Genomic DNA, 15,983 nt, shown 5'->3' on the forward strand with positions numbered 1-15,983 from the left:
CACCTTCTTTAAACTCCTTATTGTGGATATATTTTTCATGGAGGTACTTTATCTTCTCCTTGTAAAGGGACGAACTTGTGTAGGCATGGTACTGGAATTCATCAAGCTCATTTAATTCTGACACCCTTAGGTTTGCTGCAACATCTCACTCAAGGTTCAACTTTTTCAAAGCCCACATGGCTTTATGCTCAAGTTCTACTGGAAGATGGCACACCTTCCCAAACACCAATCGATATGGAGACATCCCAATCGGCGTCTTGTAGGACGTCCTATAAGCCTAAAGAGCATCATCAAGTTTTCTTGACCAATCTATCCGGTTGGCATTGACTGTCCTTGACAAAATACTCTTGATCTCCCGGTTGGAGACTTCAACTTGCCCGCTTGCTTGAGGATGGTAGGGGGTCAATACTTTGTGGGTGACACCATACTTTGTGAGTAAGGTATCAAAAGCCTTGTTGCAAAAATGCGAACCCCCATCACTAATAATGGTCCTTGGTGTACCAAACCTCGTAAAGATGCTTTTCTTTAAGAATGCAACCACACTCCTCGCTTCATTGTTGGGAAAAGCAACAGCCTCGACCCACTTGGACACATAATCAACCGCGACTAGAATGTAGGTGTTACCACAAGAACTAATAAACGAACCCATGAAATCAATACCCCACACGTCGGAGATGTCTATCTCCAAAATGGCGGTGAGAGGCATTTCATTCTTCTTTGAGATCCCAGTGGCCCTCTGGCATTCATTGTTGATACCCAATTTTTTCTTATATGTTTTAACATATATATATATATATATATATATATACTTTCAAAATAGAACATATGCAGTTATAAGCATGCATAAGCATTTTTATAATTTTTCTATTATTTTTAAAATCTCTAAATTGATTTATTTCTTCCTTTTTTATTTATAAGATTTCCAATAATTATCCTTCAAATTATTTTTGTGGTGATTAAGTCATATAAATTTTTTATTTATGCCAAAGTATTGTTTAAATTGCATTTACATTTTTTAGGCTAAATTGCATATCTTTACAATAATAGTCCTACTAATACATAATTACATTATTGATGTATAAAATGATCTTTTATATTTTTAAAATATTAAACAACTATTTTAAATCATTTTAGTACCCGAAAATATTTTTGAAAATCATTTATTATTTTTTATAAATTATATAACTATTAAAAATGGCTATTTAAAATCTAGCCTATTTTTATTTTCAATTTCAGCCCCAACCTAACCCAATTACCAGCCAAATTTCAATTAAATTACCTAGCCCAAACCCCAGCTACCCGATCCGGCAACGACCATTCCTAAAATAAACACAAAAGATCCCCCAAACCTTATCATTTTCATACTACCGGCCGCCCTAAAACCCCTATCTGCTCTCAAACGCTCTCAAAACCTAACCCTAATAATCTCACTGACCCTCGTCCATGGCCATCTCTGATGATTTCTCACCACCTCTCAAGCCTCCAATGGCTTCCCTCACATTAATCTTGCCATCTCCAGGGCCCTCAAGGGACCAGGGCTAGTTGTCTTGCATCTATGGTTCCTCTTTTGCCTATTTTAGGCCATTCTAGTATGATTCCGAGTAAGATCGTCCTATATTGACTACGATCTATGGTTTTCTAAGCAGGTTTCTTCACCTCTGTATGGTTCTCTTCGAAACCCTAATTTCTTTTCTAAACCTCTTAGATCTGTACAGATCTAAGATGATCTGGGTTTGTTTCATGTGAGTTTTACAATAACCTTAAGATTCTTTACAAGAATCGTATGATTTTCAAGCGATTTTCATTTTTTCCTAAACTAGGGTTTCTGGAATTTCTTTTTACAAATTGTTTGATGACTTTTTGTGTTTAATCTTCTGCTTTTCATATATTTTGACTGATTTTGTAAGTCTGCTACATCCTTAGCCCGTTTGTACCGAAAGCCCTAATTCTTTTGATGTTCTTCGTCTAGTTTCTAAGTATTAGTATATCGACTAGTTCTTACTTTGGGTTCTTGTAATTTCTCGTGACTTGCCCTAATATGCTTCTACTGAATTTATTAGTTTGACCTTTCACTGATTCTATGTGCTTGTGTTCGTCCTGACTATTCATGTTAAGACCTGTAACATTCTCCTTGAATCAGTGTTGTTCTAACTATTTGTTTTTTTAAAGTTATGTGGAATCCTAACTATTCATGTTCTACCTTATTTTATATGTTAAACATGCTGACTCATTCATGACTTTATCGTTGATTATTCTGAATTCCTTATTTCTTGGTTTGATTTGAACACTTTCCCTTAAACTTTCGATTCAATACCTCTCTACTCGAATTGATTGAATTGCTTACCTTAATTAATTTTCTTTTGCCTTGTTTGTATTTTGCTGATTCTTACTGATTTGTTTCCTTAATTAAAACTTCTGTTCATTTACCCCCAATTACCTATTCTATACTAAGCCTTACTTGATTCTTTTCCTTAAATACTTAGCATGCTTTTACCGTTGATTTAAATTGTTCCTTGATGAAGGGAGAGACTTGCTGATTTACATGTGACTTCCCTGATTTGCTACTTAATTGATCTCTTACCTTATTTGTTAAACATTTGATTACTATATAAACCCCCTCTTATTTTAATTTCTTGACAACGAACACTAGTTCATCTAGACTATTATACTCTCAAACGCTCTATACTCTCTCCTATTCCTTGCAATTATTATTAATCCAGCCGTCTGTAAGCCAAGGCTAGCTACTGGTATCATCTACTCTGTATTCTGTATACTCCCCTTAACTGGTATGTCTGATTCAATTCACATTCCAAACTATGTGTTTTCTTTGTTGCTGCAGTTCATCAATTTGTGATTTCCAGTTCTATGTGCTATTCTACATAATATGCAATCAGCATGCCTAGATTACTGTATCACAAAGCATGTTGAAGCTCATAGCTATTATATTGTTTGGCATGACAATCCTGCATTAAATAATTGGTTCACTAGCATGTCCCAAGCTGCATCATGTGCTTATGATTTCACCCAGCATGACCAAATCCTGCCTTTTCCCTTGTGTGAGGTCTATTCTGAAACTGTGTGTTCTCTGACTTACTTTCAGATTGTTGTAAAAATGCTCTTCATGTTTTCTCAAACTATTCCTACTCTAACTATGTTCTGATTTTTCATAAAATTCTTTCTATTACTAAGACCTTCTTTCTCTATTTACCAAACTCTTTCAAAGTCATTATGCACTCTCACATTACTCTTAGAATACTAGGTTCTTCCCCTCTGACATATGTACTGCCTTGAGATCTCTCTGAACTCTGGCATGTCAGAGCTAGCCTTTCCACACCGAACCTAAGTCAGTTATTATTTGAGAATAGGTCTAGGTGTGAGCACTGCCCGGAATCCTTGAGATCCTTAAGGAACTCTGACACACCTAGACACGAAATTGTCTATGGAACTTTGGCATTTGAGGCTATTGGAGGTTTGGTAAATCATTTGGTCCTACTATAGGCTCCCTATAGATTAACTACTGCTTATTTATGTATTTTGATTCATTGGTCTGTAATAATTATAGTAAACAACATTGGGGTAATTAGTGAAAATAAGTGGGTAGTCATATATATGTGAGGTAGTTTGGATAGATACCATGCCTATAGGGTTGTGTTAATTCAAATTGGGTAGATACTATGCCTATAGGGTTGTGTTAATTCAAATGTGTTTACTATGTTTGCTTTACTTCCACAATATTAGAAACCATGCCTATAGGATTTAAGTGGTTTTATAATTAGATATCATGCCTACAAGATCTAAATGACTTAATAATAGAGATCATGCCTATAGGGTTAAAATAAGCTTTATAACTAGATATCATGCCTATAGAGTGTAAAGTAATTAAGGCTCAGTTTTCGTTACAACACGTATTCACATTCGTCTTCTTACAAATCATGCCTATAAATTCAAAAGTCATTTTTTTGTACTTAGATATCATGCCTATAGGAATTAAAATCACCTCTAATAGAAACCATGCCTATAAAACTTGAAACCAGTGTAGTTAAATAAATCAGTTTAATTCACGTTTGTTTATTCTGAATTGGGTCAAACAATTAATCTGTTGCTTCTTTAATAAGTTTTCAAACGCTGTCTCAAACTAATACTGCTAGAAAACATGCATATAGCATCTCCAGCTGTCGTTTAAAAATCATTTTACTGTTTTACTATATTCCCAATCAATATAGATACCATGCTTTTAGGAGGTCACTGTTATGCGTTTAGGCAAGCCTCTAGGGCGATTAAAATTCTGCAATTATAAAACTGCGCTTTGCTATTTCAAATTGCTCACATTCTCAGGTCTAAAATCAGTAGGCAAGTTAATAGGTCTTTGACACTTAATTATGTATAATCCCTGCTCACCTAGATATCATGTTCTAGGATTTTCTCTTAAATACTTGACTGTTGTTTGAAGACATGCACTTACTTGTTATATCTATGGAGGTGACTGTGAGCCTGTAATTTATTTTCTTTAAATGCAGTCCTAATTGTTTTTGATTGATGCCTAGACTTTTATCCTTTAAAACCTTAGGATGGTCTAGAACTACCTAAATTAGAGGTCCTAAATACCTTTAGGGCCACAAGGAAGGGACAGGTAATGCACACATAGGACATTTATCAAGGCTATTAGAACGCTTTAGGCTATGACCAAGGGGAAGGAATTAGGTAGTAAGGATATGATGACTACATGCTAATGTCACGTGTAGCCCCTCATTGAGGAGTGTGTACCAGATATTGTGTGGGGTGATCCTATAGGCTAACCAACCTAGGACCCCTCTTTTTCCAACTCTTATATGTTTTTAACAAATTTACTTCTCTTTATATATGTTCAAACCTTTTCCCTTGTTTTCATTACTTGAACCATACATGTACTTAGAATGTCAAAAACATGCCTTTATTTGCAAGTATGTGTTTAAACTATTTATTTGTTAAGAAAACTAATTCACATAGTTTAAGTTCGGTCGGGACCCACCGTTGTGGACCGCAAGAGGTGACTAACACCGTCCCCGCAAGGTTATTTCGATCCCTTACCCTAAATCTCTGGTAATATAAATTAGTCTAAGAGTTAATCGCTCTAGGTGCTCTAACACACCATAATCCATTTGGTGGCTACTCTTCAAACACACAATTCCCAAAAGGAAATGCGTTATTACCCCCATGAATGTCGAAACCCGGACTTCTCTCTCTCCATGGAGGGAAAAAAGGGGGCACGACAGCATGATGACTCTGCTGGGGATATTTTATTTAGGCTCTTACATAACGAACTTATCTTTTGTGAATTAGTCCAAGCATGCTCCATCCCATACCCTTTCCCCTCATTTGAATTTAACTATTTATTTTTTAAAAGCATTTATGATTCTTTTATTCATGAAACTGACTTGTCTCCTTGTTTGATTTTTCTATAACTGTCTTCAATTATTTAAACACTGCATTTATTATTTTTTACGTGCAAATACTTGACAACATGCTATTTATTGCTGCATAAATCATGCTCCACATCATATTTTACTCGTGCGTATTAAATCCTATAACAACGCTTGATGAGTGGTTGCGCTCTTCTTATTTATTACCCTTAAATTGGGAAAGGCTTATTTGCGGTAAAACTAGTCGATCAGCGGTGCAGTCGACAATTCTGTGCTTTCCCCCTCAAGTTGTCCGTTTGAGAGTACCAGTCTAAACCCTCATAGTAACCTTACTCTAATTATAATTGTGCATGCATCATGGTCAAACATAGTCGGATTATTATGTTGTCCACATAATAATCCTTTAAGACGAGCCTTATCCAAAGGTCCACCAGGGTTTCCATAATCCCAACGGACACAACCATGTTATTTGCATTAATTTGGAAAACTAAATGCCAATATGCTAATCATGAATGTATAAATAGTCGAGTTTGGTGAGGGAGAAGGGCCTAACCCTTTTGTTTTGTAGAAAATGAGGCACGAGGTCCCCAAATTTGGTATGGTTAGCACACCCTCACTCTTTCTAGACTGGTGGAGGAATCTTCCATCAAGTGACCAAATCAATGAATGGAAAGAGAGGGCCGTCAAATCTAGTGAAAAGTTGGAATATTTGGAATACAGTCTGATGGAATTGGAAGGAAAAATGAGGAAGAGAGTCACTGACTGCCAGAACGTTGAGGGAAACGAAGGAGGACATTTTGCAAAGGTATTCTTACTGATGAACCTACGCAAACTGGAGGATTTGATCGACAAGAACATTCAGCCTGAGGAAGGTCCTCCCGAGATCAAATAGATTAGGTTTACTCGCTTATCAAATGTAATAAGGCCAAGTGCCAATAGTGACTCACTTTTCTATTATCTTAGTGTCGTTTTAGGATTCACCTATTTTTACATTATGAAATGAAGTATTTATTGGCATCTAAAATTCTCCTAATCTATTTGTCGCTAGGCCTACCTCAGGCATAACAAGGCTCCCAAATTAAGATACGAATTTACATTTCCGCAATATATGTTTAAATACTGCAAACATTTCAAAATCCTCACTGACTTATTACCTTTTTGTTTTTCCTTATTTTGATTATTGCCATCCCCTTAGGTTGGTTCGCTCATACTGGCATCATCAGCATATCATACCAGATCTAGAGGCCCTCCACCTCCTCCTTCTTTTTCCCAAGCAATACAAAAGGCAAAGGAAAAACAAAAATGGATGACTTAAGTGGTATTCGAAAAGAGAATGTTGAGAACGCAGAAACATCAGACGGTTGGAGTACTCCGACGCCAAATGATTTAGTCTTGAGATTGGAACAAAAGATATTGGAGCTACAGGGAGAGCTTGAGCAGGTCCGCAACTTGGCAAACCTATCCCTCACCTTGAATATCCCTGACATCAACAGAAAGAACCCAACACCTCCCCAAAACACACCAAACCAACACCCACAAAATCCTACTACACCGCATCAATATGCAACCCCACCCCAAAATCTCAATCCCCTACCTATACCAACTCCGCCACAACACCACCATCAACCAATTCAGTACCCACCAACAGCCACTTATCACACTCCCCAAAACATACCATAACTCATCCCCGATCCCCAAAAGTTAACTAACGATCAACACTACACCCAAGCACCTGGAACTCACCAAAACAACCCCGTATATGTGGAAACCGTACCTCATTCTACCCAACCAATATCCTACACATCTGAATCCGCTGAGAAGGACCTGCTCATCAAAAATATGGCTGAAGAACTCAAGAAGCTGACAAGTCGGGTTTAGGGTGTCGAGGGCGGCAAGGGAATATAAGGTCTGAACTATGAAGACTTGTTGATACATCCAGATGTAGAACTGCTAGAGGGATATAAACCTCCCAAGTTCAAAATGTTTGACGGTACAGGTGATCCTAGGGTTCATCTAAGGACCTATTGTGACAAGCTTGTCGGGGTCGTGAAAGACGAAGAGATTCAAATGAAGCTCTTTATGAGGAGTCTTACTGGAGATGCTTTGTCCTGGTACATCATCCAGGATCCCAAGAAATGGTCCAATTGGGTGGGTATGGCGTCAGATTTCATGGACCGGTTCAGGTTTAATATAGAGAATGCACCAGATGTTTTCTACATCCAGAGTCTTAAGAAGAAACCCACCGAAACCTTCCGTGATTATGCTACTCGTTGGAGGTCGGAAGAGGCCAAGGTCAGGCATCTTTGGACGAGGAACAGGTGAACAAGTTCTTGGTCAGAGCACAGGATCCGCAATATTTTGAAAGGTTGATGGTCATTGAAAAACATAAGTTCTCTGACATCATAAAGCTTGGGGAAAGAATTGAGGAAGGCATCAAAAACAGAATGGTAACAAATTTTGAGGCATTGCAGGCCAAAAACAAGGTGTTACAATCAGGCGACATATCAAAGAAGAGAGACGTTGGGGTAGTAATGGTGGCCCAGGGCCCAAAATCTCCACTTACCTATCAAACACCTCCACCCACCTATAAAACACCTCTACCCATATATCAAACACCTCCACCCACATACCAAGCATCACCGCCCACATATCAACCCTCATTTCGCAGATATTCCCAACCAGCCACTGTCCATCACACCTATAACTCTCAACCGTCTCATTTCCAATCACCCACAACTTATCAAAATTATCCAAGAACACAACCAAACTTTGACCGCAAGCTACCCAAACAATACACCGCAATTGCTGAACCCATCAACCAACTATATGAAAGGTTGAAAACCGCTGTTTATGTCACCCCCATCCCTGCTGTGTCATTAGAGAATCCATCCCAATGGGTCAATCCAAACAAAACTTATGTGTACCACTCCGGTATGAAGGGGCACACCACTGATGAGTGCCGAACATTTAAGGATAAGATCTAGACGCTAATCGACAACAAGGTTATACAGGCCAAGAAAGCCGCACCTAATGCCCGCAACAACTCCCTCCTTGATCATAGAGGTGGTGGAGTACATGTGATAGAGACAAACGAAGAATGGGACCCTGATGGGTCGATTGGTCTTATTCGAGAAGGCAATGGCTTTAAAGTTGCTGTCACACTTACTCTTATGTGGTGCAGATTCAGTCACCAATCGAGGTTGAGGTAGCTGCGCTAGTTCCATTTGAGCTAGAGGTGGCTCCACATGTGGCCACCCTCGCTCCATTTGAAGTAGAAGTGGTCACATATTTCACAGTGATAGTGTCAACCACACCGCCTTTTGACTCAGAAGCCATACCTTGGGATTACGTTGCCGAAGCTCGGCGAAAGGGAAAAGAAAAAATGGAGGAATCCGATGCTGCACAAGGAATGATTAGGACTGGAAGAGTCTATACACCTGAACATTTGGGAGGATCAAGTAAGGATACCACTGCCAGGCAGCCTGTCATTGAGATAGAGCCAGATGAACTGTGGAGGAAAGTACAAGCAAAGGAGTATTCCGTCATTAACCATCTGAACAAAACCCCAGCTCAAATATCCATCCTGTCAGTGTTGCAAAATTCAGAGGCACATAAGAATGCTTTAATGAAGGTGCTGAGCGAGGCTTATGTACACAATAACATTACTGGTGGAGAAATGGGCAATATGGTAGGGCAAGTATTGGAAAGTAATAAGATTATCTTCCACGAAGATGAGCTACCGCCTGAGGGGTTGAATCACAATCGAGCATTGCATATCATAGTGCAATTTGAAGACAAATTCATTGCTAGGGTCTTGGTTAACGGAGGTTCAAGCCTAAATATTTGTCCGTCGAACACTCTAAAAAGGTGAAATACGAGTTGGAAACATGAACATGAAAGATTTCGATGGGTCCCAAAGGGCCACAATTGGGTAAATCAACCTTTGCTTGCAGATGAGGCCAGCTTGGTTCGACGTCGAGTTTCAGGTGCTCGATATACCAGCCTCATATAATCTTCTGTTGGGCCGACCATGGATCCATGCCTCTAGAGCCGTGCCTTCCACACTACATCAAGCCATGAATTTCGAATGGAACCATCAGGAGGTGGTCATTCACGGAGATGAAAGTAACCCCATTTACACTAGTCAAACCATCCCGATCATTGGACATAGAAGAAGGCTAGGAGGGGAAACCTATCATCATATTGAACGCATCAATGCCGTTGAGAAGGATAAATGGTGAAGCAGTAAAATAGAGAGCATACTAGCATGGTCTGGGTATGAACCCGGCAAAGGGTTGGGGAAGAACCTCCAAGGTATCACTAAACCGATACGACTAAAGTGGCATGGTACCACCTTTGGGATCGGATATCAGTACACATGGCAAGAATACAATGATTGTTCGCCTCCATGGTGCGGACCGTATTACTCTCTCAAGCAACCAGTGCCACGTTTAGATCAAGCTTTTCATTAAGCTGATACAATATGGGGGACTACAGAAGAGGAAGCATTAGCTGGGTTGAAAAATCTTTTCTTGGAGGATGAAGACATGGACTGCAGTGCCATAATTGAGGAGGAAGAGGAAGAAGGCCTCACTATTCAGAACGTAAAGAAAGGAGGTGTTCTTAGGAACTGGACCGCCACATCATCCCGGGCCCGCCGAGTCCCTAGGTAGCTTGACAGATTTTCTTTCTATAGCCATTCTAGGCATTTAAGATTTTCAGTAATTTTGATTTAAAGACTTACTTGTTTCAAAATAAATGCTCGATTCATTGAGCCGCACTTGTTTGAATGTTGTTTATTTTTAATCAAATGCATTTACTCTTTATTATTCACTACTACTTTCTACACTTTTCCTTTCTACAACGTTATTATTACTTTTCTAGATGAAACGGTGACTGTGACATGTAATGAGGCAACGCGACATAAGAATGGTGATTCAGATGAAGAGGATCAGATACCCGAGCAAGTTATCAAAGAAGTGGAAAACTTTGAGAATAAGCCCAAGTCCAATCTGGATGAAACCGAAGCGGTAAATTTGGGGGATCAACATTCATTTGTCACCAGCAGAGAAGGAAGAGTACATCCGTTTCCTAAAAGAGTATGAGGACATTTTCGCATGTTCATATGATGACATGAACGGCTTGAGCACATCTATAGTGGCTCACAAGTTGCCTACTAATCCCATGTGTCTGCCAGTAAAGCAGAAACTCCGAAAGTTCAAACCAGATATGAGCCTGAAAATCAAAGAGGAAGTTACCAAGCAGATCAAAGCCAAAGTTCTCAGGATTGTGGAGTACCCAACCTGGTTAGCCAACATTGTGCCAGTTCCTAAGAAAGATGGGAAAGTCAGAGTATGTGTTGACTATCGTGATTTAAACAAAGCATGTCCCAAGGATGACTTTCCACTGCCGAACATACACATCCTAATCGACAACTACGCCAAGCATGAACTCCAGTCCTTTGTAGATTGCTTTGCGGGCTATCACCAAATCTGGATGGATGAAGAAGACGCAAAGAAAACAGCCTTTATTATACCATGAGGGGTATACTGCTACAAGATGATGCTGTTTGGTTTTAAGAATGCTGGGGCTACCTATATGAGAGCCATGACAACTATCTTCCATGATATGATACACAAAGAAATAGAGGTGTATGTGGATGATGTCATTATCAAATCCAAGAGGGCCGCAGACCACATAGCAGACTTGAAGAAGTTCTTTGACAGGTTAAGGAGGTACAATCTGAAGCTCAACCCTGCAAAGTGTGCATTCGGGGTTCCCGTAGAAAAGTTATTGGGATTCATCATCAGCTGTGGAGGGATCGAATTAGATCCATCTAAAGTCAACGCCATTCAGGAATTGCCACCACCTAGGAGCAAAAAGGACGTGATGAGCTTCCTAGGATGCCTTAACTATATCAATCGCTTCATAGAACTGTCCACAGTCATATTTGAACCTATCTTCAAGATGCTAAGGAAAGATGCCGAAACAAGCTGGACCGAGGATTGTTAGAAAGCTTTTGACAAAATAAAGGATTACCTGTCTATACCACTAGTTCTAGTATCCTGCCGGAACCAGGACGACCTTTGCTACTCTACCTATCTGTGTTGGATGGAGCCTTCCAGCCTACAGACCTCAAATGAATGGAACCGTAGAAGCCGCCAACAAAAACATCAAGAAGATACTAATAAAGATGGTAGAGAATCGCAAACAATGGCATGGGAAGCTACCTTTTGCTTTATTGGGATACCGCACTACGGTTCGCACATCAATCGAGGCAACTCCCTACATATTGGTTTATGGTACCGAGGCTATCATCCCAGCCGAGGTAGAGATTCCTTCTCTAAGAATCATACAGGAAGTTGAACTCAGCGATGCAGAATGGATAATGAGTCGCTATGATCAATTGGCCCTTATCCATGGAAAGAGGATAAACGTAGTATGTCACGACCAACTTTATCAGAATATAATGACTAGAGATTTCAACAAAAGGGTCAAACCAAGGCAATTTGCACCAGGACAGCTTTGCTGAAGAAGATCTTCCTACATCAAGATGAAGCCAAAGGGAAATTCTCTCCCAACAGGAAAGGTCCTTACATGGTTCACAGGGTGCCGACAGGAGGAGCACTCATACTTGCGGAGATGGATGGAGAAATCTGGCCAAAACCAATCAATTCAGACGTAGCTAAGAGATATCATGCTTAGATTATTTATATTTCCTCACCCGATGTAATTGAACTACGCTTGACCTGATTCTCGTTTAAGAGGAGATATGTAGGCAGCCTTGTAGGTTCGATCATATCATAATAAAATTCCCATTTGCCCAGTGATAAGAAACTGGGGCAGAATTTTGAGGAGGACCCTCAAAATTCCGGAGCAAGTCTGGCCAAGCCAACATATGTCAGAAGGTCAAAAATTGGTTAATAAACTGGGGCAGAATTTTGAGACGGATTCTCAAAATTCCGAAGAAGGTTCAGCCAGGCTTATTATCTGCAAACGGTCAAAAGATCAGCTACCAAACTAGGGCAGAATTTTGAGGAGGACTCTCAAAATTCTAACATAATAAAGCTGCAGTGTCTCTGAAATGTGTTACAGTCACTAGTTCATGTAAAAAATTACTTGATATATCAATGTGTTTCCAAAAGGACTCTATTTTCTACCAATGATCGCATATTTTCGAAAACTCTATTTTCTTTACAGTCAAGTGTTACCCATGGAAACTCTAAAAGGACTACAAAATGGAGCAAAGCAAGGCCAACAGACAGAAGCGCGAACAAACCTCCCCCCACAAATCTTACAATTTTTCTTTGAATGCAGGCACGTTTGATGTAATGATAGCATTTGCAAATATATATACACAAAGCAAATTCACTATCGATCCGACCATCCGACACTGATATATCTCCAGATAAGAAATATACTAACTTTTGCTATTCGCTCTTTGCATGGGACTAAGCCTTTTCCCGCATACTTGCATGAGGCTAATTCCTGCCTCCGCATTTGCATGAGGCTAATCCTTGCCTCCATATTTGGATGAGGCTAATCCCTGCCTCTATACTTGCATGAGGCTAATCCCTGCCTCCATATTTTGCATGAGTCCAATCCCTGCCTCATATCTGCATGAGGCTAATCCCTGCCTCCATACCTGCATGAGGCTAATCCCCTCCTTCCTATCTGTATGAGGCTAATACCAGCCTCCACATTTGCATGATGCTAATCCCTGCCTCTCTGTTTGCATGAGGCTAATCCCTGCCTCCATATTTGCATGAGGCTAATCCTTGCCTCCATACCTGCATAAGACTAATCCTTGCCTCCCCATCTGCATGAGGCTAATGCCTGCCTCCACATTTGCATGAGGCTAATCCCTGCCTCCCTATTTGTATGAGGCTAATCTGTCACGACCCAAACCGATGGGCCGCGACGGGCACCCAGTACCTTACTTGACCGAGTACCAACGTAATGTACCTTTCTTATTACATCATTATATATATGTAACATATGGGCCTAATAGGCTAACATAATCATTTATAAACTCAAACATAGGCCGACAGGGCCGTATAATCTTTCACGTACACGACATATGTCTACAAGCCTCTAAGAGTACATAAGTGTCACAAAGGTCGGGACAGAGTCCCGCCATACCAAACAATAGACGTCTAAATCATACTAACCAAATACATAACTCCGAAGCAAATGGAGCGCACCACCATCTTTCGCTGAGCTGATAGCCTACTTTGAGGGCTCTTGACCTGTCTATCAGGACCTGCGAACATGAAACGCAGCGTCCCCAGGCAAAAGGGACGTTAGTACGAATAATGTACTGAGTATGTAAGACACATAAATAAATACATAGGAGACATGGAAGACATATGGAGTACATGACTCAACCCGTAAGTCTGAATAACTTTGTAAATTATAAATTACTTTCAGCGTCATGCATATGCGTATGAATGTTATATCATGCATAGGTATATGTTTCATAACATAATCAGCCTCTGAGGGCATCCCATCATATCATATCGGCCACTGTGGGCAAAGTCATAATCGTATACCAGCTGATCAGGTGGTAGTGCGTATATAACGCCATAACCATTCCCATATCCCATATACATATATATACATACATATATATGTATATATAATGCCATTTGAATATATACATATATATGCATATATAACGCCATTTGAATACATACCCATATATGCGTATATAACGTCGTTTGAATCATATTTCAGCCACTGTGGGCAACATCATCATCATATACCAGCTGATCAGGTGGTGGTGCGTATATAACGCCGTAACCTTTTCCCATATCCCATATACATATACTTACTTATACACGCGTATATAATGCCATCTGGTCATGGGTCAATGCACATGAATGCAATACATGAAAAGTACGTCAATAAAATCATTCAGAATGTCATAAGACCATTTTGCCTCTTGAACAATATCATAAAGTAACATCTTTTCAACTTTCGTATTTTTCTGAGACCCATGAACAGATGATAAAATATTATGACACATGAAAATTAAAGAACATAGATATTTCTATTACTTCTATGAGTAGAGTCACTTATGGAATTTGTGCATTTGCACGTTTCGTTCATATCATATGGATCATGCCAAAGAAAGAAGGGATAGCCTTAACATACCTGTTCCTTGGCTTATTTGAACGAATTGAAGCTTTTTGCTTCTGCGAAGTATGAACAAAACCTATGCTTGAATATTTGGACTGAAATTCTGCTTGAAAGTTTTAGAAACGAAATTGGTTGCTTTTGGAAATTTCGATTGAAATTTTTTGGCTAAAGATAAGAGTTTGGACGAACAATTTATTCGGCTTCAAGCCAAAGTAACGTTAATAAAGTCAAAGGCCTTAAATTGGGCTAAAGACAATAAAAATGAATCTTGAATACAGATTTGGATAAGTTTTGTATAAGTCTTTCGAAGACTTTGAGTTATTATTAAGTAGCCAACTAGAATTGTGACTACTTAGTCACTTTCTAGGCTTTGTGGCTTCTTTCCACGTGTGGGAGATTAGTTTATTAATTATTTATCCACTTATTAGTTAATCGGGTAATGTTGTGTTACCCGGTAATTAATCAATTACCCGCATAATTTAAAAATTACCACAAATTACTTAAAATTCTATTTATTTTTAAAATACATCATATATACTTTATATATTACACTACCGTGGTCATATGGTACTTTACATAGTACTAGTTTATAATTATCGGGTATTATCGCTAGAAATACCGCTCGACCCTTATCCCAAATGCCAAACTTGGTCGAAAATTCGTTTTCTTTGACTTGTTTACCCTCTCACCTTTACGAATTTATTTATTACTTGTTTGAAATAGCATAATCCTTATAATCTCCAAATAATCTTTTCCTTGGACTGATATCAATTACCTTATGACAAATTCAACGTACAACACTACAAGGTGCAACATCGTCATAATGTAATACTGCGGGACGTGACATCTCATTTCCAGGCTCTCATTAATTTATTTATGGCGTATTTTTATGTACGAAAATATGGGGTGTAACATCATTCCCCCCTTTGGAACATTTGTCCTCGAATGTTGACTGATGCGCTTATCATTTTCGTAACTTATAGTTTTTGTGAATACCTTAATACTCTTCTTGCCATTTAGGTAGTTGCTCTGTGTATAAATCCAAAGTCTAGGGTATTCCCCCCTTTAGTCGTTTTTCTCATATCATGACCTGTGGTCGGAATTCATCCAATCTTGTAACTGTTGCTACCTTTTGTTATGCAGCCTGTACGACTTCTTCCTACTATGTGCGCCCATGGGACTCTTTCCTTTAGCTTTTAGCCAATTGCCTTTCCTTACATACAGAAATTGACAAGATGTCCCTTTGGGTATCTATAGGTGTACTGTAGTTCTTTGCTCGGTACTTTGTTGAACTTACGAATATTGCTATATTTTGTTTCATAGACCTAGTTATTTATCTGTATGACTTTACTGCATCTAGATTGGTCATTCTATCAAACTCCAGGTTACTTTCGTTGTTTATCCTATAAGTATAAATTTAAGTCCTTTAATGTTTCTTTGCCA

At 39.2% G+C, this 15,983-nt stretch overlaps 1 protein-coding gene across 1 annotated transcript; it reads right to left on the reverse strand.

The window, feature by feature from the left end:
- Positions 1-277: 277 nt before the first annotated feature.
- Positions 278-706, reverse strand: LOC138889500 (uncharacterized). The gene has a single exon (XM_070172813.1). It carries the CDS (start codon positions 704-706, stop codon positions 278-280), a length of 429 nt encoding a protein of 142 aa, XP_070028914.1.
- Positions 707-15,983: the final 15,277 nt, after the last annotated feature.

The sequence above is a fragment of the Nicotiana sylvestris genome, chromosome 4 (genome assembly GCF_000393655.2).
Source record: "Nicotiana sylvestris chromosome 4, ASM39365v2, whole genome shotgun sequence".
NCBI classification, from domain to species: Eukaryota; Viridiplantae; Streptophyta; class Magnoliopsida; order Solanales; family Solanaceae; genus Nicotiana; species Nicotiana sylvestris.